Consider the following 19256-nt stretch of genomic DNA (forward strand, 5'->3'; position numbering starts at 1 on the left):
GCATTATCTTGGTATACCACTATCAACCTCCACTTTGAGCTTCTTTGATTTTAGTCCATTGTTTGGCCAAATCAACAAAAGGTTGGAGTCTCTCTTAGGCTGGCCACCTCATTCTTTTGCAATCCATTCTAAATATTGCTTATGTCTATCTCTTTTCTAACGTCTCGCTGCCCTAAATGATTCTTACTGAATTGGAGAAGATCTTCAAAATCTTCTTATGGAGCATGAGGTGGGCATCAAGAAGCTACATCTATTATCATAGAATATCATGTCTCTTAGGACTCGGCAACAAACTCTCCTGGCAAAGTCAACTGGCCACTTGACGAAAAGGAATTCACTATAGGCACAAATGGTGTCTTCAAAATATAGGTTCAAAAATTGAATCGATGACAAACCTAATAAAGGTGCCTCCCCTTTGTGGCATTCAATTGTTAAAGCCACTAAGCATTGATCAAGGTTCAAGTGGCAGGTAGGTAATGGTCAAAGCATCATCTCCTTTATAATTGCTGGCTTTTCAAGAAACCTCTTAACATCTGTGCTGTATTTATAGATACCTGTGTGATTCAAGAGGATTGGAAGGTAGCCTATTTATTTTTAGATGATGGGGGCTGGGACAGTGCTAAGTTAAACCAACTTTTTGCTCCTGAATTGAGCTCCATAATCCAGTCCATTCTTTTACCTATGAACCATTACACTATAGACTGGTGTAGCAAAACCTTGTGGGATCCAAGCTTCGAGTCTCTGATGCTTATGGTCATATTGTTCATGTTTAAAATCAAAATCATCCAGTCAATTACACTTGGATCTGAAAACTGAAAATAGCCTCATGTATCAAGCTATTCTAGTGGAAGATCTATTGGGAGCGTCTTCCATGCAAGGCATTGTTGCAAGCCAAGGGACTCCTACATCAACAACACTCTTTTTGTGACTTATGTCAGGATGATGCTGAGGACCTTCAACACTGTATAGTTTCTTGTCCTTATATGGCTGAGATTTGATTGAATCTTAAGAGAACATATCTTTCACCTTACAATGTCAGCTCTCTGGATGATTTAGTCAATCTCTCTACCAATCCCACTATTCCTCATCCTCACAATTTCATTATTTGCTATATAGCCAGATCGATTTGGAATTCAAGGAACAACTTCATATTTAATTAAAAGGAACACAGTGCCAACCATATTTAGCTCTTCGTTCTCAAGCATGCTTATGAATACCTTCAAACATCTTACAAATCTGTCTTGGCTAATGACTCATAGTTTTGCTTTGTCGACGGCTCAGCGAGCTCTTCTTCTTTTCTTACTCATGTCATATCTTAGGTATTCCCTCCCTACAATCGAGCCAAAGTTAACTTTGATGCTTCTTGGTCCAATGGAAGAGTAGGGCTAAGTTTTCTTATTAGAGATTATTATGGAGTTGTCTTGTATGCTGCAACTATCAAAACCATCATCCACTTTACTCCTGAGGCCAAACTTCTTATAGCTAGGGCTGGAAATGGATCCGACTGGGTTGGCCCACACCATCCTGAAATTTTTTCAGACTTTCAGCCGGGCTTAGGCCTGAAATTTTTTTTAAATTAAGGTCTGAGCCCAATCCAAACATAGTAGTGTCTCCATCACTTCGTCTGTGATCCCGTCACCATCCTATACTCTAGCGGACACCATCGATGATTTCAATTTTTGGGAGCTTGTCGTAAGCTTCCGCCACTGCCAAATCCTCATATCTATTGGCTCTGTTGTTCTAAAATCTATCTAGATCTCTGGTGACCCCAATTGGCCCCACGCCCTCATGCCACCGCTAATGCCTCCACCCACCATGCTATAGCTAGGTGACTGCTTCCGACCATTGTTCTGATGATCAAACCCCATCAATCAGCTAAGATCGCATCGTTTGATGGGGGTGACACTGACGATTGGTATGGGCTTCGATTGTAGTGCCCTGAGAGGTGGAGATGGAGACAACTTTAAAATCCTAAACCCCAAATCTCGAGAGGATGAGAGAATAGGGATTGAGAAATATAGATGACGAGGGAAGATCAGAAGAAGGGAGAGTCGATAGGAGTCATACCTGTTAGGAGCACTGATGAACAGCGAACGATGATGGCGATAGGAGAAGATAGAAGACTAGCATCGATGATGGCCGATGGGTGAAGACAGAAGACCGAAAGATGGGAAGAAGGGTTTTTAATCTCCCTAAATCTTGATATTTGGACAGACATGGACCAAAGGCTAGGGATCTTCAAGTTGGAGATGAAATGACGAACACTGGAACAACGAATAAATGTCACTAAGTCTTATATTCGGGCTAATTGACTAAGTCACTAAAGTAATTAGCTAAAGCTAACTAGCTAATTGACTAGGATCAGACTAACTCAGATTAGCTACTTGGGTTAAACCAATTTGAGCAAAAAATTAGGATAGGATCGAATATTCGAACTATTGATCGGACTCGAATTCAGACTCGGATCCAGACCGGGCCAAAGATATATCCGAGCCCAGCCCAAAAGATAAATGGGTCCTATAATTAGGCCTAAACTTGACCTGAACTATTTTGAGCCTAGCCCGAAGTCCGATCCAAAGTTGGCCCATCCCAATGGGCTTCGGATCGATTCGAGCCCAGTTTCAGCCCTACTTGTAGCTCGGAGCACAATTACCATTACAGTCTATCTGCTAGGCTTCACTCGAATTTATCTAGAGGGTGATTTTTCCATGGTGGTCTCAACTAGATTGCAAAACACGTCAGGATCTACTTGCAATTCAAAACCTATACTTTCATTCTTCCTCTACTAGCAAATATTATCCTTTGTGTTGCTTCCCTAGACTCTTATCATGTCTCTCATGTCTTTCGGAGAGCGAATCAATCAACTGACAGCCTCACCAGATGGCCCTCAGACAATCTATTCCTATCTTCTTCTTTGCTTCCTCTTATTATCAGAATGGTGGTAATGGCAGACATGGCTGGCCTTTCCTTTCTAAGGTCCTCATTTTTCTTTTCCTTTAGGGTAGCTCCCTACTATACCCGTCAAAAAAAATGAGATTCCTTCACTGTCATTCATTACCTTAACTCTCTCTCAAATAACTAGCCCACGGCCAGCCCTCAATTACAAGATCTTCTCCAATAGAAAAAAGATGGTCAATTTTTAGGTGCTACATATGCTTGGAGAAGAAAATCGAGCTACGAACTGGGTTGCTGGTCAAGCAAGACACCAAACTCTTCTAATCCATGCTACCAGTCCCATTCTCCCAACTTTGGGCCTCATTTTGTTGGCTGATATGCTAGGTGTACACTATACAAGATATGGAAAATTCTTTGTGCACCACGCACAGTGTAGAATTTCTACACCACACGTGGTGTTTCGCCCATACAACACCCCCCCTCCAAGGCACATTAAATGCATTGGGGGGGCGTGGGGAGGGGTTGCGTAGGCCAATCATCGTGCGCAATGTAGAAATTCTACACCGTGCATGGTGCACAGAGAATTTCTCTACAAGACATTAGTAGTTTAGGGCCTAGGCCCCTTGTATACCAAAAAAAAAAAAAAAAAAAATCCTACCCAAACCCCACATTGATAAATACATCAAAGCATGTGACTCACACATGACAATCAACAAAGCGGAGAAAAAGACATGCTAACAAAGGTACATTCTCAATATCTTCTTTATGCCATTTTTTTAACATCTTGAGAAATAACATGCAGCTTTAATTGCTGGCATTTTATGGAAACTTATCTTTTTTTTTTTTTTTTTTTTGTAGAAACTTACCCTTTTTTTCAAGGTCGGGTCCAAGTGCATGACTCATACTGGCAAATATCAAAGAGGAGAAAGGACTCACTAACAAATTAAGCTGCATTCCCAATATATTCTTTATATCATTTTTTTTCAATGTCAGAAAAATAAAATGCAGATTTGCTGGCTTTTCGTGGGAACATATCTTTTCTTTGGTTAAAATAACATTCTAATAAAGGTACATTCTCAACATATTTTTTGTATCATTTTTCGGATATCAAAAAATGAAATACAACTTTGCTGGTATTTTATGGAAAGTTATCCTATATTTGATTAGGGTTATGAGAAGAATAATGAATAACCTCCGTCCATTATTTGATTTAAATAATTTTAAGAAAGTTAGATGAAAAGAAGAGATTATCGATCTATTCTGACTACCAATTTGCATCCTCCTAAAGAAGGGTAGATGGAGCATGTAAGATATATATTTCTATATTGACAAAATTATTTTTCATTAATTTTTGACAAAAACTAGCACTACTATTATTTTTCTATTTATATTCCCTATTTTTAGTTAATTATTTATATGAAGAAATAACTATTTAAATTAAATTATAAATTAATTATTTATTCATATCATTAATATACATAAATAAATTAATTAATATATTACTAATTTATTTATTTATTTATTTATTTAAATTAAAGTTAATTTATTTATGTAACTATAAATTATAAATTAAGATTATAATTTCGTATGTTGTCCTACTTTTTTAGTATAAATAATTATTACAAATTAATAATAATTATATTTTTTTAAATCAAATATAATTTACTAAAAATATTATATAAATATTATCCATCATCATTTTCATTTCTTCTATATCAAACAAAAGAGAAAATTATTTATATCTATCCCTCTATATTTCACCAAATATACGAAAGGATGAATAGAAAATCCATCTATCTTCTACCTCATCTATCTTTCCTCTTTTATTTATCATATCAAATAAAGATTTGGTGTGCTACTCAAAATTAAATATTTTCTACAGCTTTGCAAGCTAGAAGAAAAATTGAGCACCAGAGAAACCCTTGGAAAAAACTAAAAAAAAAAACTTGGGAGGTTGTATCCTTTGTAAACAACGTCAGAAATAGTGGATCACCTTTTTTTTCAAAATACATTTTTTTCCATCTATTTGGAATTTTGTCTTCACTTCTCTTCATGTGCTTCATGCTTGATCCAAATTCAAAAACTTATTTTTAGACTGGAGACTCAAAAACTTCCACAAGTCAACTGATCAACATATGATCCTCATGCTAGTTGCTGCCATTATTTGCCGGTTTGGTTGTGTTGGAGAGAAACAAATTAACTCTAGAAATTTTCTAAGCAAGCATTCCATTGTTGCAAAAATTACAGCTAAAGATCTAAACCTCTTTAATGAATGGTCTGTTCTTTGTGATCATAAAATCATTCTTCAATTTTGTGGTATATGGTCCAGAGTTAACAACAATGCACGTGAAGTTGAAATGCATGCGCTTGGTGGACCATGTCCGGATTCCATTGGTCTCCTCCCCGTACTCATTCCACATATGTGAACGCAGGACGGGTTGAATAATCATGCCGCCGAAGACCATCAATTCTTGTATCACGCCAAAGATAATAATGTGAACTTAGCTACAATGGTTTATAAATTAATGTAACATTGAGGCACATAGCTAAGGGCCTGACCCAAGAGCAGCTCACAATGATGGAGATCACCATTCTTTTCTCTCTCATCCCTCTCCTTGCCTCACTCCTCTTCATCCTCTTCAAACCATCAACACTGAAGGGCCTTCCACCGGGCCCCAGCTCCTGGCCTATCTTTGGCAACCTCTTCCAACTAGGTGTCAACCCCCATGCCAAGCTCGCCGAGATGGCCCGAGCCCTTGGCCCACTCATCTCCTTGAAGGTGGGCTCCATGCCGATGGTCGTGGCCTCCACCCCCGCCTCGGCAAAGGAAGTCCTCAAAATCCACGACCGCAACCTCTCCGGCCGCTTCATCCCCCCCCGCCATGCACACCAAAGGATTCACCGAGTACTCCATGGTGTGGTCGCCTGAGCCTGGCGTGTACTGGAAGAATGCTCGCCGAATCCTCCAGCTGGAGGTCCTCGCACCCAAGCTTGTGGAGGCCCAGGCCCACGTAAGGGAGCTGAAGGTGACCAAGATGGCCGACTCCCTCAAAGAGAGGCAAGGAGAGGTGGTGAGGCCAAGGGATGTGGTGCACCGAACTCTATTGTTCGTTTGGTGTTCTCAAGTGAGGTGGGTAGAAATGAGATGGACCATCTGCTATGCAGGGCTGTGGACCTGACGGGGATTGCCCAGCTATCTAGCTTTTTCCCCATGCTGGCCATCGTCGATAGATTGAGCCCACGAAGAAGATTGATCAAAAAGTTGTTCCATATTTGGGAGGGGATGATCAATGAGCGGAGGGAGAGCAAGGGTGAATCTATTGGGGCAAAGTCTCCACATGATTTTCTCAGTGTATTGCTTAGTGCTGAGTTCAGTGATCCACAGGTCAATGCGTTGCTTCTGGTATGTCTCCGGATCTCTCACCATCCCATAAGAAGTTCGATTTCAGATTTTCTTTTTCTTTTTTAATATAGAAGAAGAGTACTGGATCCGATACCAACATATCCATATCTATATTTATTTTATCTGATGAATATAAATATGGATATAAATATTATTCGAATGCAAAAATTCATATCCATATTTATTTTAAACAGATATGGATATAATTCGAATATTGAAAGTATGGATATAATGACGGATATAACATAGATAATTAGACTCTATGACTATAAAGTCAAATATATTACTAAATAAATAATAAATTAGGTTAAAAACATGCTTATATTGTTGTATATTTAAAAAAAATTAATAAATATCATATAAAATCATATAAGCTTATATGTAAATTCGGATATTCGGATATCGATCATGGTAGTCTATCCATATTTATTTTTCTTTAACAGATATGGATATGGATACGGATGTTAGTTAGATCCTCAAATTTCTATCTATCTTGAGATTGATTCAGATCCGAAAACAGATCTGGATGGATAATATCCATACCACTTTCACTTCTTACGAAGACTATCTTATTCATTGGGTACAAACAGAGTTGGTCATAGGCCTAGTCTTAGGCCTAAATTATATTCATTTTTAAACAGAGCCTTATTTATTTAAAATTTGATATTTTCTATGCCCAAATCTAGCCATGATCAGCTCTAGCTAGATGAAGGTGTGATCAACGTGTGATTGGAGCAACAATGTCTATAATGTTTCTAAAAACTAAAAACTGATGCATAAATTTGTTATGTAACCATAACTCCAGCATTCGTGTTCCTTCTGATTAACCGAGCATTGCTCTGATAGCTATTCTGCACTACGATAGCAGCAAGTATCTGATCTAAACCATTAGATTTTTTTTCTTAAATTCTGCTCAGTGATGTCCCTCTCTTTTTAGCTTCATCGAACATGAGCTAAATGGCCAAATGAAACCTAAATCTTGGAGATGTAAGATTTATTTCATCTGTTTCATTGCAAGGACTGCATCATTATGGACTGCTGACTCTTTTTTCTTTCAAGGATATCTTCGTTGCAGGCACTGACACTGCCACTACAACAATTGAGTGGGTCATGGCAGAGTTGATCAAGAACAAACCGATCCTGGAAAACCTTCGCTCTGAACTCGAAAGGGAGATTGGAGAAGACATAGTGAGGGAGTCCCATCTACCTCATCTTCACTATCTTCATGCATGCATAAAAGAGACTCAAAGGTTGCACCCTGCTGTTCCTCTTCTCGTTCATGAAGCTCTGCAAACGTGTGAAACGATGGACTGCACCATTCCAAAAGGTTGCCACGTGCTGGTGAATGTCTGGGCCATCGGAAGAGATCCAGAGACATGGGAGGATCCATTGACATTCTCGCCGCAGCGATTTATCGACTCTTCGATGGGATACAAAGGAAATGATTTCAAGTTCATACCATTTGGTGAGGGGAGAAGGAGCTGTCCAGGAGTGCCACTGGTTAACCAAATTGTTCCCCTAATTTTGGCTTCGCTCATACACAGCTTTGAGTGGTCGATGCCCCATGGGATGGACTCTGGTCACTTGGACATGGACGAGAAGTTTGGGCTGACCTTGCACAAGCGTCATCCTCTCCTCCTTGTTCCAAGAGCAAGGAATTGATGCATGCACTAGCCACTGCAGGGTATCTATGCTCCTCTATCAGCAGTGAGATAACTATTCTAGAACCGTACTATTTCATGCTTCACTTGCAGTAAATTATAGAAGCTTATGGTTGATTGGATAGTAAAGTGTCCTAAAGTTCTCTTGGTACGTGATGCAAATAAGTATAGAAAGCATTAGAGAAGGGTACCAAAACTTTCATTTATCATTCTTGAATAATAACTTCATGATGATGTTTTCTTCAGCGGGATTTTCCTCATCCTCTCTAGCACGGGATTGTCTTTTAGATGGTACCGGTTTCAAATGCCCTTTCTCTTTTGAAAGAAATCTCCTTCTACTTTATCACGAACCGGAAACGTGTTGTGATAGGCTAGAAAATTCCATAAGGCTGTGATATACTGTGAATGTTTGGGTCATTGGAAGAGATGGGAAACATTGTAAGATCCATTACCCTTCTCGCCAAGACCTAATATCAAGTTTATACTTTATTAGCGTGGCGTGAAGAAGCTATTTTTGTTGTAATTGGGCTTGTTTCTGGGCCAGTAGGCCATGCTGGTTTGCTAAAACAAAAACTATTTTTCCCTTTCAAATCACTTATCCACTATGATTGTGAGCCGTTGGATTGGGGCTGAAGCTGATGTCCTACTGATTTCTCCACTTAAGAGGGCTGATACAGCTTGGAGAGAAGATAGAGAAAGAGAGAGAAAGAGAGGGGGTGTTGCAACCTTACTCCGATGGATAGTCGGTAGTCAGTTAGAAGTCGATTAGGAGTTGCACTTCGAAACTAACGGCGGAATCGCCGATAAATGAGGTATTGTCATCGAAAAAGGCGCACGCAATTCAGGTCAAGACGAAAGGCGATGATAGATCGAGTTTAGAGTGAGATGGTGCTGGGTTCCACTCGTCGTCAAAGAAGAAAGGTCTACAAAATAAGTCCCGCTGGAGGTGGCTTCGGCGAAGACCCTCCGATGCTGAAGTCAGTAAATGGCTTAAGAGAAAAAAATGACAGAGTCTTTGAATTTTGAGATTGTGCATCTACATCCCTGCTTATCTCTATTTATAGAGAGAGCAAAATGAATAATGAGAGGACAGACGATCATATCGACCATGTCCTGTCGTATGGCGTCGCATGGGTGTCTTTAAATATCGATGGCTAGCATGCCTTTTATTCAGCGCGCTCGTGACGGCAGATGCTACCGGGCATGGGGCCTGATAAATGATCCTGAGAGCACATTTAATAAGATCGTAGTATCCCATTACAGTGCACAGCTAGCCGATCAGGACATGGTGTCTGAGTGACATGATCTTGATGTGGTCTGTCAGAGTCGTACAATAGCCATGTTCGGTGCTTAGACAGTTGGTAGAGGTCCATTTTGTCCGGATTAGCAGGATGAAATTATCGAGCTGCCTTATCTTCGACTGGCGTAGTCAGCTGTTAACCAACCAGTAAGTCGGTTACAAGCCGAGCAGTCGTGGGAGGCATATTAATTTTAGTCGGGATGGTACCGATCGGGACGATCATCCTTCAGTCGGCTGGATATCAGTGAAGGCGCCCGACGTTCATGCAGCTGGGGGAACTTTGTATATTCAAGTCGGATTGATTATTAGTTAGTCGGTGCAGTTTTCTTAATCGGCCCTGAGAAGTCAGGATAGTCAGCTAAGTGATGGGAACATACCCCAATAAGGGGATTATTTCATCTAAAAAAAAAGAAAAAGTGTAGGGCTCTTTTGGAGCAGCTTAGAACTTAACTGGAGAAAGAAACCTCATCATCCTGGGGGTTTGAGTTTATACCTTGCTGTTGTTCTCTGTTTTCTGATCCCTTAATACCATTTCAATTACTTCGGCCTAGAAGTTCCACCAGGAAAGAATTACCATGACTTTCCAATGCTCTTGCGATCCAAATTTCGTTCTCAGCACAGCCGTTTGCCGAAGTGACAGGGGTCTTAGCCAAGCATACAGTTTGAGTTCTGTTAGAACACATTTTCTTTTACTGTTAAAGCAAAAGCAGGGGTTAGTTGCATGACTCTACCCTCAGCTATTCTACCATTGGCGGGTGGTGGGATCAGGGAATATGCTAAAATCTAAAGCTAAAGCTAGCTGGTTGCTTGCTGCTTAAGCTAAGCAGATGCCTCTCGTGATCCCGACCACGGTGGCATTAGCCCTCCTATTACCGTCTAGAATTCTATCAAAAATTATCTTATATTTGATTAAATATTTATTTTTAATATATATATATATATATATATATATATATATATATATATATATATATATATATATAATGTCTTATATCTTTAATACAAATAGGAATAGTAATGGATAAGATATCGGCAATATTTATCATATCCGTATCTCAACCAATTTAAATATATATATATATATATATATATATAATGTCTTATACCTTTAATACAAATAGGAATAGTAATGGATAAGATATCGGCAATATTTATCATATCCATATCTCAACCAATTTAAAATCTTATCATTTGACCCCATCCCAAATCTGATTATAAAATTATCTAAAAATTTTAAATTAATTTCATTAAAAAGAGATAAACACATCAGATATCCAAATCTTTCCGATGAACTTTTATTTAGGTCAGATTATTTGAATACCTGGATCCACCCAATCAATCCGAATAATTAGTAGTTAAGCTTTTTAAAAATATGGTGTTCGGATCCTCTTACCCTCTTATTATGTATATATTTTTATAAAATATTATAAAATATATATATAATTAGATTCGGAAGGTGGGTATCTTGAGGTCGAACACCAAATCCATCCCAATCCCAAATGAATTTTAAGTTTAAATCGCAAATCCTTTTCAAATCCTATAGGATATTACTAAATGGTTCTTATTAAGATTCAGAATAGATTGAGTATTCAAAAAATCTATTCGACTGCCATCTCTAATTATTACAGAAAGACTTATCCCATTATATTTAAAAGTATAAGGATATTTTTGGAAAAAAAATATCTAATTCTACGAAAATTAGATTTTTTCATATCTCATATGTATTTTTCTTTGAAATATAGAAATCTTATTTATATATGAAGACTACTTTTCCGCCTCTTTTTTTTGAAAACTCCAACTAAATATAAAGTATTTCTCTATTTTTTCATTGATCATACTTTTTTCCTCAGCTTCCCACTAAGTGTGCAATCGAGTTGAGTAGCTAGATGCTGAAACTCAACTCAATTCAAAATACTGGAGTTCAAAATTTGATTTAAGATCGATTGAGTTTTAATATTTCAAGATTGAGTTCGACTCAATGAAAAAAAGGTAATACTCAAAATTGATTTGACTTGATTCAAATATCAACTCAAACTACATCGGAGTTCAAGTTTAAACTTGAATTCCAGCTTTAGCCTACTAATATGAATATGCATAAAATCGAATATATTTGTAAACTTTCGAACTGAATATCTTACTATTTAAATTTAATTTAAAAGTTATTTAAATTACTCAAGTTTTATAGTAGTCAAGTCAAATAGTCCACGAGCAGCTCAATTTGTTTTCATCCCTATTTTTCATGGGTCTTCCTAATTTTTTGAGTCCTTATCAATATATTTGATTGAGCTTTAGCTTTCTTCATGATATATATTAAGCTTTAGTTTTTTTTTTTTATTATATATTAAGATTAAGAACGGCTAGTCAAGCGGCAACCATATCATGTGCACGAAACTCAAAAAAAAAAAAAGGCCAGACATAAGATCGTCCTTTACATGATACCCAGAACTCGGTTCTTGCAACGTCTTCTAGCATGATTTGCAATCGTTTCTTTGGCCTCTGCAAAATTAACTTCCCAGTATATGTATCAAAGCTGGAGATCCACAAAATCCGCCATCACGACGAGGCCGGTGCATCCAGTAGTAATAGGCGATGGGCTCACCTCGTTTCAAGATTGCTGTGATATTCCTGTAACTCGGCCGTTGCCCAAGACTCGGCAAGGAGAGTCAGAGTAAATAGGCTTGTTTTGGACCTCCATAGGCCCCCCCGTTACCATTTCTAACAGGAACTGCGCGACCACAAGATGAGCACGTGCAACCACCCCTGAAATATATCCGATGGGCCCAAGTACCTTACTTCCCTCATTTCAATCAAAAACTATATTAAAAAAAAAAAAAAAAAAAAAAAGAAAGAAAGAAAGAAAGAAAGAAAGAAAGAGGGAGAAGAGAAATAAACACACACAAAGAGAACTTGCAACCATTGAACAATCAATATATCTTCACTTTTGTATCTGTCTATACTCACCCTTCTTCTCCTACTTACTTTTGCCATTTAACTATTGTGTATGCTTTCTTCTATTCTTTTGCAGGTTTATATTTTTATCAAAAATACTATTTTATATATATAGCAATTTGGTTTGTTTTATCGTAGTCTTCTCTATATCATAAATAAATTTTTTTTATATCAAAAAATAATAATAATAATTTATCTAGTCAAGCTTTTTCTTTTGGTTGATTACATACCTAGTAAGGCTTTTGTTGGTATAATGTGCTATATGGATCAAGTGGTAGAAATTTAACTACATTCAATGTTCAAAGGAAAATATAACATCATATTCCAGTAATGAATAGATAATTGGTTGATATGGCCAAATAGTAGCACCATGTTTTGCAGTAGCTTGATCGAGTTTGAAATGGCATAGTATTTTTATTGCTTTTTTTTCTAAAAATAGTAGTGATATTGTTAAAGCAAGCTTTTTTTTTTTTGGAGGGAATTAAAGCAAGTTTTGTTATTTTCAATATTTTGTAATGTTGACATCCTTATTCTAATAAATAGATCCTTTTATATCAAATTTCTAAATGCTAAAAACCTAGCTATCTAAGGTCTAGATCAATCAAGATCTTAGTTTATCTTGATTGAGATAAAAGGTTAGAAAATTTGAAAACATCTAAGATTTGTTTAAAATATGAGATAATATGTTTAGAGACGGCTTAACACATATGGAGGCTTAAAGTTAAATACTAAAATGAGATTTTTTTTCTATTAAAATTTATATAATTTTTTTATTAAAATTTTATTTTTTTAACTTTTTGAGATGTAAAATTTCTAATTAAATTTTTATAATCAAGTTTTTCTAACATTTCTTTTTCAATTGATAATATAATAAATTTATTTAATCTTTTTTAAGGGTTGATCTTAAGTAAGATTTCAAATTTAAAAAAAAATTGCAAATGAGATGCAAAAGTTAGAACAATAAAAAAATCTGGTTATTGAATGCAAAGGTTAGAACAATAAATTTTAAATTAAATAAAAAAATTTGTAAAGATTAGAATAATACTATCTGATTGTTGAATGCTGATTGCAAATAAGATGAATAATCAATCGAAACTAATTACCTTGTGCAGAAGTACAAAAATTAAATATTATAAAGAGAAGAGCAAAGAAAATAAAAAATAGAGAATTGAGAAATAAATATTATAAATTAAAATAAAGAGTTGAATTTATAGGAAAAAATATAATTGTTAAAGCATTGATTAATTGAAAATTGATACTCAACAAAAAAAATGAGAGAATTAAGGAAGGCAGGCGGCGTCTCGGTCTCTCAAAAAGTCCCAAAAAAATCATGAGTTTTTTTATTTTCCCATCGCATGTTGCTCAAAAAAAAATATGGGGCCTAGAGACTCAACCCTTCGCCCCTTCCTTGCTGCTGGGCTGGAAGCCTGAACCCCGTCGGACGGTCAGAGATGTCCCGTCGCCCCTCAAGGCCTTCGCTGCCGCCATCGCGCATTGTCCTATCATCCCTCAAGGCCTTCACTATCATCGGATAGGTCTGCATCCTCTCTATCGCCTGCGCCTCCGACGGCCTCCTCACCAGTGTTGCCCTCGCCAGCTTCGAGGCCTCCCTCTACAAGCCCTCCGACGACCCTACCGTCCGTCCGAATTACCGACTTCTTAGATTTCACCATCGAATCTGAAGCCGACAGCATCCTCGCTACCATGCTTTTCACTCGCAGCCCCACCAGGCACCGGCTCTTCTCCACTGCCGACGCTTTTCGCATCCTCACCAGTCATCAAGAACCACTCCCATCTCGCTGCTCACCATCTCTGATGATGCTCTTCTCGCCTTCTTCGCAAGATCTTCAGACGATCGAATGGCGGCAGCTACTGGACATTCCTCCGACAAATCTTCGGTGGCCTTTGGTGGACATTCCTCTAGCGGGAGCCTAAAGCAAAAGTTTTGGTGGCCTTATCCTTCAGCCGGCCCTGAATATGTTAGGGTCAAAATATCAAAAACTTAGTCTATATAATAAATCTAAAATTTATAATTATTTTATGCCATTCATTTTGAAACTTTAAGTTAAAAATTATCTATTGAAAAAAATCAAATGAATGATTAAAAATACTGTATTTATCAATGCTTTAGGATTTATTGCTTTGTATCAACTGAGCTAATGAAGGCCGAGATTTTCTGTACATTGTAACACCGAGGGGCCGATAGAAACACCTAAGATCTTACAGAATTGGACAAGATGAAATCCTTGCTTTAGGTATTCTTGAGAGAAAAAAGGCACACTATTACCAAGTTATTTTCTTTAAACTACTGGTGTTATAACCTTCTATTAAATGCTTCTTGTTATCGTATCAAACACATATTTTTTGTGTGCAAAGTACGAGTCTAGGTATACGCAAATCATCCCCCCCCCCGCTTTTGATGAACACTGGCAGTGCAAAATCGAACCTTCCTTTTTTTAAATCTCTATTGTCTGCACATGAAAAGAAAACGTGGTAAAGCGGGCAAGATCGGATTCCTGTTGGACCAGCTCGCAAGCCACCGTGCATCCGGATCGTAGTGTCTTTCGCGCGAATCCACCGTTTGATCATCTGGTGCTCGCTTTGAGACCGGTGCAGGCGGATGACTGATGGAGTTTGTATCGCTTTAAGTTCTGTCCCGTGGGTGATCCATCGGTGGATGGGCTCAAAGGAACGTGAATCGTTGTTTGGCGCGGAGGATCCAACCGCAATCCCACGCATCCTTGCGTGTCCCTAACCGTCCCACTGCCAACCCGTACTCGGCTACCGAGCCGAAGCCGCGCCATGCAGGATGGCATCTCTGCCCGCCAACAACGGCCGCCAGTGCCAGCGGCATCGCATTGATCACATCTTCTCACACATCCAATCTTTACGTCACAAAACTTTAAAGAAGAACCAAGGAAGCATAACCATTACACCACCACTGAAGCCCACTGAAATATATGCCCAATGGACAAGACCACACCTTAGTATATTAATCCTAGGTCTTCTAATCCGCCTTCCCCAGATACATCCAAACCCACCTCTCTTATATATTTCTTTAGCACATAATATATATAATAATAATATCAAGATAACTCCAATTTTGCGGTCTTCCAACTCAAACAGAGCCTGCAAAATACTACCGTAAAAAGGATGTTTCTGAGGCTGGCTCTGTAAGCCAATGGGAGAGCCTGACCAACGTGCGGCGCGTACCTGTACGAGGCTTTCCTTCCCGTATATGTTATCCATGTCCCGGCCTTTCGCTCGTCTCCTCTTCCCTCTTCCACTCTGCTTCTAAAACTCCAAGATACGGTTCCAACGTCATGGCCGGCGCTTCCACACCATATTCCAGCGTATGGAAGCTCTACAAGCCTTACTGGAAGCGGATCAATTTCCTGTCCATCGCCGCCATCGCCGTCCTCTGCTCCGCCTCCTACCTCCTTGGCATCTGGCAGCACGGCGGCGGTGGTGGCAGCAGCACCTCCCGCGCTGCCTCCTCCACCATCCTGGCCACCGTCTCCTGCAACGATAACAGTAACTCCCCCTCCTCCACCACCGTTACTACTCTCGACTTTGCCGCACACCACGCCGCCGACGAGTCCGCCTTCGACGGCCCGGCGAGGCGGGACTTCCCGGCGTGCGACGCAAAGTACTCGGAGTACACGCCGTGCGAGGACGTGGCCCGGTCGCTCAAGTTCCCCAGGGACCGGCTGATCTACCGGGAGCGGCACTGCCCGGCGAAGGGGGAGGAGCTCCGGTGCCTTATCCCGGCGCCGGCGGGCTACCAGAAGCCGTTCCCGTGGCCGGAGAGCCGCGGGGTGGCGTGGTTCGCGAACGTGCCGCATAAGGAGCTCACGGTGGAGAAGGCGGTCCAGAACTGGATCCGGGTCGATGGAGACAAGTTCCGGTTCCCCGGCGGCGGGACCATGTTCCCCAACGGTGCCGACGCCTACATCGACGAAATCGACCGGCTCATCAACCTCCGCGATGGGTCCGTCCGGACCGCCATCGACACCGGTTGTGGGGTGGGTTCTTCTTCCCTTTCCACGTGCTCTTTTCTCTTCTCTCCCATTTTATTGTCTTTATGGCGGTGTACCGGCCGATTCGCCGGCGGGTTATGCCGGCTCCGGCCAAAAGATCAGATTTTGGGATGTTCGTAACTTAGCTGAGGATTCCATAATTTATTTTTTGATTTATTTTTTGGAAGCATGTGTTTGTCTCTTGGAATTCCTGATTTAGCAATCAATTAATATATTTATAATTAAGCACAATAAACCACAAGGATTCTTGTAACTTTTAACTATCTGTGATTTCCCGTTGGTAACTTAATATCAGGGAATTGGATTAAATCGTCGGTTTTTTCTGTAATTAAGTTAAGTAGTTTTGCGTTTTATAATTAAGTCTGATAAGAACACGCTACATTTGGAATTATCTTTCTATATTAGTGTCAGAAATTGGACAAAATTGTGTTCTGTTAGTTTTTTCCCTTTGTAAAAAAGCTCGAAATTTTGGGCAGTCCACGGGATTCTCCATGACTCGGTCAAGGTCAACGGTCAATATGAGAAAAGCGGTTTCACCAAGTCAAGTCGGTAACTCAGTTGGCTCCCATTGGAGAACAACTGTAGCCCGTTGGTCTTCTTCTAGATCACTGAATTCTTTCAATCAACGGTGAATGCAGGTGGCGAGCTGGGGAGCTTACCTTCTTTCCAGAGACATCTTAACAATGTCATTTGCCCCAAGGGACTCCCATGAAGCGCAGGTCCAATTCGCCCTCGAGCGAGGTGCGCCGGCCATGATGGGCATCCTTGCCTCCAACCGCCTCCCCTATCCATCGAGGGCCTTCGACATGGCGCACTGCTCTCGCTGCCTCATTCCTTGGCATCAATATGGTAATTCTCCTATATATCCTTCCATCACTTTGCTTCACTCTTAATGATACCACTCTTCTTCCTTGTATAATTAATTTGTTTTAGTTCCTTCAAACAGATGGGCTCTACTTGATTGAGATCGACCGCATTCTGAGACCGGGTGGGTACTGGATCCTGTCAGGTCCTCCTATCAACTGGAAGCGCCACTGGAAAGGGTGGCAGAGAACACAGGAGGACCTAAGTGCAGAGCAGTCAGCTATCGAAGCCGTAGCCAAGAGCCTCTGCTGGAAGAAGATAAAGGAGGAGCGAGACATTGCAATCTGGCAGAAGCCCACCAACCACATTCACTGCAAAGCTAATCGCAAAATCATCCAGTCTCCACAGTTCTGCACAGATCAGAATCCTGATGCTGCTTGGTATATCCTGCATTCAAAGCTTTCATTCTTTGATCCAATGCTCTTCCTAAAAACCTCCTTGAATTCTTCACTCAAAAACAAAAAAAAAAAAAAAATGCAACCTCTTTGAATTGCGAATGTAGGTACACAAAGATGGAGGCTTGCATTACTTCCATGCCTGAGGTGGATTCAATTCAAGACATTGCTGGCGGGGAATTGAAGAAATGGCCAGAGAGACTGATGGCAGTGCCACCAAGAATTAGTAGTGGAAGCCTCAGTGGGGTTACTGGTGATATGTTCTTCCAAGATACCGAGATGTGGAAGAAGAGGGTGGGGTACTACAAGAAGCTGTTCAACCTAGGACAGAAGGGTAGATACCGCAACCTGCTTGACATGAATGCTCGGTTTGGTGGATTCGCAGCTGCCATGATCGATGAGCCAGTGTGGGTCATGAACGCTGTGCCTACTGCGGCAAATGTTAACACACTTGGTGTTATCTATGAGCGTGGCCTAATCGGAACCTATCAAGATTGGTGAATTCTCATTTCAGAAAATCTGGGAACTCTTGCTACTTCTAGCTCTAATTTTTGATTTCTCACATTAATTTCCCTTCAACGCAGGTGTGAAGCAATGTCTACATACCCAAGGACTTATGACCTCCTTCATGCTGATTTGGTGTTTACTCTTTACAGTGACAGGTAGTGCGCAAATTTTTTTCTCCTCCCTCCTTAGCTCTAAGTATGGATCCAATATAAGATGATGAAATGAATGATCACAGATGCGAAATGGAAGACATTTTGTTGGAGATGGATAGAATCCTGAGGCCTGAGGGTACAGTGATCATTAGAGACGACATTGATGTTTTAGTGAAGATCAAGAGCATTGCGGATGGAATGCGATGGAAAAGCCAGATTGCTGACCATGAAGATGGTCCTCTCAAAAGGGAGAAGATTATGTTGGCAGTCAAGGATTATTGGACGTTAACAGACCAATATCAAGAGCAACGAAATGGAGCTGCATAGCAAAAGGAGCTTTAGAGCATGGGATTCAGCTATCATACGTGTCTGGCTTCATTTAATTTCTGTGATTCATTCTTTCATAATTTATTGGTGCTGCCTTGTTCTCTCTTGTCCTGATAAGTGGAAAATATAATAGGGGAGCATAGTGGAAGAAAATCTTGGAGCCAAGCAACTCGGGATGCTATGGTCCAAGAAGGAATTATGATTTGTATTTGTTTGTTTTTGTTGGATGGCTCCATTATATGTGATATTGACTGCACAGATTTTGTAACAACTCGGCAACCAAAAGTGACAAATGTTGCTAATTTTCCAACAAATTGTTCTATATTTGTTCTAATCTGGTTCATATCGGGTTCTCTGCTGCTTACAGATCACAGAAGTTTAATAACAATGTTAACTAATTAACTAATTACATTATCAAAAATAGTCTATATACAACTCACTGAATGACCATAGTCACCAAGTCAGGAGATAAAGAAAAACTCAATGATTAACCACTGCATTCTCTAGACTATAACCATCCTTCTAATAAGTATTTCAAGACCTTAACCACTATTATCCTCTTAAGACCGATCTAGTGGTTTCACTGGACGGTGATATTACACCAAACTGTTGTGTTCTCACAGCCATTTATTATACTCTCATGCACATAAACGCACATATTTTATTTTTCTCTATTGAAGTTCTAACATTGCTTTATTTTGCAATCTCTGGAGGCTGTTAGTTTGCTATTGCAAGAAGTTTTGGTGATTCATACATTAGTGGT

At 39.7% G+C, this 19256-nt stretch overlaps 2 protein-coding genes across 2 annotated transcripts; both read left to right on the plus strand.

The window, feature by feature from the left end:
- Window positions 1-5469: 5469 nt before the first annotated feature.
- On the plus strand, window positions 5470-8160 carry LOC105054360 (probable (S)-N-methylcoclaurine 3'-hydroxylase isozyme 2). The gene is made up of 2 exons (XM_029267419.2): window positions 5470-6298; window positions 7358-8160. The coding sequence occupies exons 1-2, from the start codon at window positions 6041-6043 to the stop codon at window positions 7958-7960; spliced, it is 861 nt and encodes a 286-aa protein (XP_029123252.1). The 5' UTR covers window positions 5470-6040; the 3' UTR covers window positions 7961-8160.
- A 7178-nt stretch (window positions 8161-15338) lies between these two features.
- Window positions 15339-18849, plus strand: LOC105054132 (probable methyltransferase PMT15). The gene is made up of 6 exons (XM_010935572.4): window positions 15339-16233; window positions 16887-17097; window positions 17195-17492; window positions 17615-18004; window positions 18092-18169; window positions 18250-18849. Exons 1-6 carry the CDS (start codon window positions 15532-15534, stop codon window positions 18491-18493), a joined length of 1923 nt encoding a protein of 640 aa, XP_010933874.1. The 5' UTR covers window positions 15339-15531; the 3' UTR covers window positions 18494-18849.
- The last annotated feature ends 407 nt before the right edge of the window (window positions 18850-19256 follow it).

This window comes from Elaeis guineensis, chromosome 11 (genome assembly GCF_000442705.2).
Source record: "Elaeis guineensis isolate ETL-2024a chromosome 11, EG11, whole genome shotgun sequence".
Taxonomy (NCBI): Eukaryota; Viridiplantae; Streptophyta; class Magnoliopsida; order Arecales; family Arecaceae; genus Elaeis; species Elaeis guineensis.

Coding starts and splice junctions, on each gene's coding strand:
- LOC105054360 (XM_029267419.2), top strand. CDS start 6,041: ATGGACCATCTGCTATGCAGGGCTGTGGACCTGACGGGGATTGCCCAG. Junction 6,299..7,357: donor AGGTCAATGCGTTGCTTCTG/GTATGTCTCCGG, acceptor TTTTCTTTCAAG/GATATCTTCGTTGCAGGCAC.
- LOC105054132 (XM_010935572.4), top strand. CDS start 15,532: ATGGCCGGCGCTTCCACACCATATTCCAGCGTATGGAAGCTCTACAAG. Junction 17,098..17,194: donor CATTCCTTGGCATCAATATG/GTAATTCTCCTA, acceptor TCCTTCAAACAG/ATGGGCTCTACTTGATTGAG. Junction 18,005..18,091: donor ATCGGAACCTATCAAGATTG/GTGAATTCTCAT, acceptor CCTTCAACGCAG/GTGTGAAGCAATGTCTACAT.